Source organism: Papilio polytes, unplaced genomic scaffold, assembly GCF_000836215.1.
Source record: "Papilio polytes unplaced genomic scaffold, Ppol_1.0 DF823935.1, whole genome shotgun sequence".
NCBI classification, from domain to species: Eukaryota; Metazoa; Arthropoda; class Insecta; order Lepidoptera; family Papilionidae; genus Papilio; species Papilio polytes.
The window spans coordinates 402,773-403,792 of record NW_013525269.1 but is presented as its reverse complement, the minus strand read 5'-3'; the positions used below and the strand labels follow the sequence as shown (position 1 = coordinate 403,792).

Sequence of the window (1,020 nt, the reverse complement as noted above, 5' to 3'; positions counted from 1 at the left end):
ATAGGTTTTGTGGAGATACACACTCCGAAGATAATATCCGCGGCGTCGGAGGGCGGCGCGAACGTGTTCACAGTGTCGTACTTCAAGTCGTCAGCGTTCCTCGCGCAGAGCCCGCAGCTGTACAAGCAGATGGCGATCGCAGCTGACTTCGATAAGGTAATTTCATACCAGTGGTAGGCTCTACCATCTACGCTTTAACATCTTCGCACTGTATAGTGGTTAATAAATAAATAATACCACGACCACACAGAAAACAGGCGTCAAATGGAAGCAATTCCGTGTACAGTCTGAAGAGTGTGGTGCCGGAGGCCTAATTTAGTCTTTTTCCCTTTCCGCTCTTTTCTTAAGAGGAAAGGATGGGAATGAAAAAATAAAATAAAATAACATTTAATCTTATCACCACTACAACACAATTTGGAATAAGAGAAATAAAACCACACAACAAAGTAATTAAAATGTGTATGCAGTGCTGACCGGATTTGATGATTTGATAAAAAGTGGATTTGATGGTGAAGGGGACGCATAGGAAGGGGAAATGTCCTCTTTATATGCGTCTCCTCCGTCAATGAAGGGTAGACAACGCTGCAATTGCGGATGTCTATGAGCAGCGGTAGCTTTTCATTTCGGTGGATTAAGGTGACCGCTTGCTCGTTTGCCACCTTATCTTATAAAAAAACCAACTTAGTCTCTACGTAGGGTACAGTATGTGCTGCTCTTCCATACAGCTATCATCTTCATCAGCCTTTATCTGTCCATTGCTGGATATAGGCCTCAATGCCTTCCACAAAATGGGATCCTCCGCTTTTTGCATCCAATGACTTTCCGTCGTACGCACTCAGAGATCCACCCTCATCATCAACTTGCCCTTGTCCCTACCAGTATGTGCTCTTCCATACAATTATCAGGCGCTATATAATTCACTGTTTGTAAGTGGTTTAAGCACTTGACTTGTAATCTACAGGTCTTGGGTTCGAATCCCGCTGTACCAATGTGATTTTAGATTTTTCGAATTTTCATATG

At 43.1% G+C, this 1,020-nt stretch overlaps 1 protein-coding gene across 1 annotated transcript in view; it reads left to right on the top strand.

Annotated features, from left to right (window-relative positions):
* The window catches only part of LOC106101778 (aspartate--tRNA ligase, cytoplasmic), a 10,263-nt gene that overhangs the window by 4,420 nt on the left and 4,823 nt on the right, over positions 1–1,020 (top strand). The window contains exon 7 of the mRNA XM_013281114.1: positions 5–174. Within this exon, the coding sequence (XP_013136568.1) occupies positions 5–174 (170 nt within the window). The remainder of the gene's footprint in view (positions 1–4; positions 175–1,020) is intronic.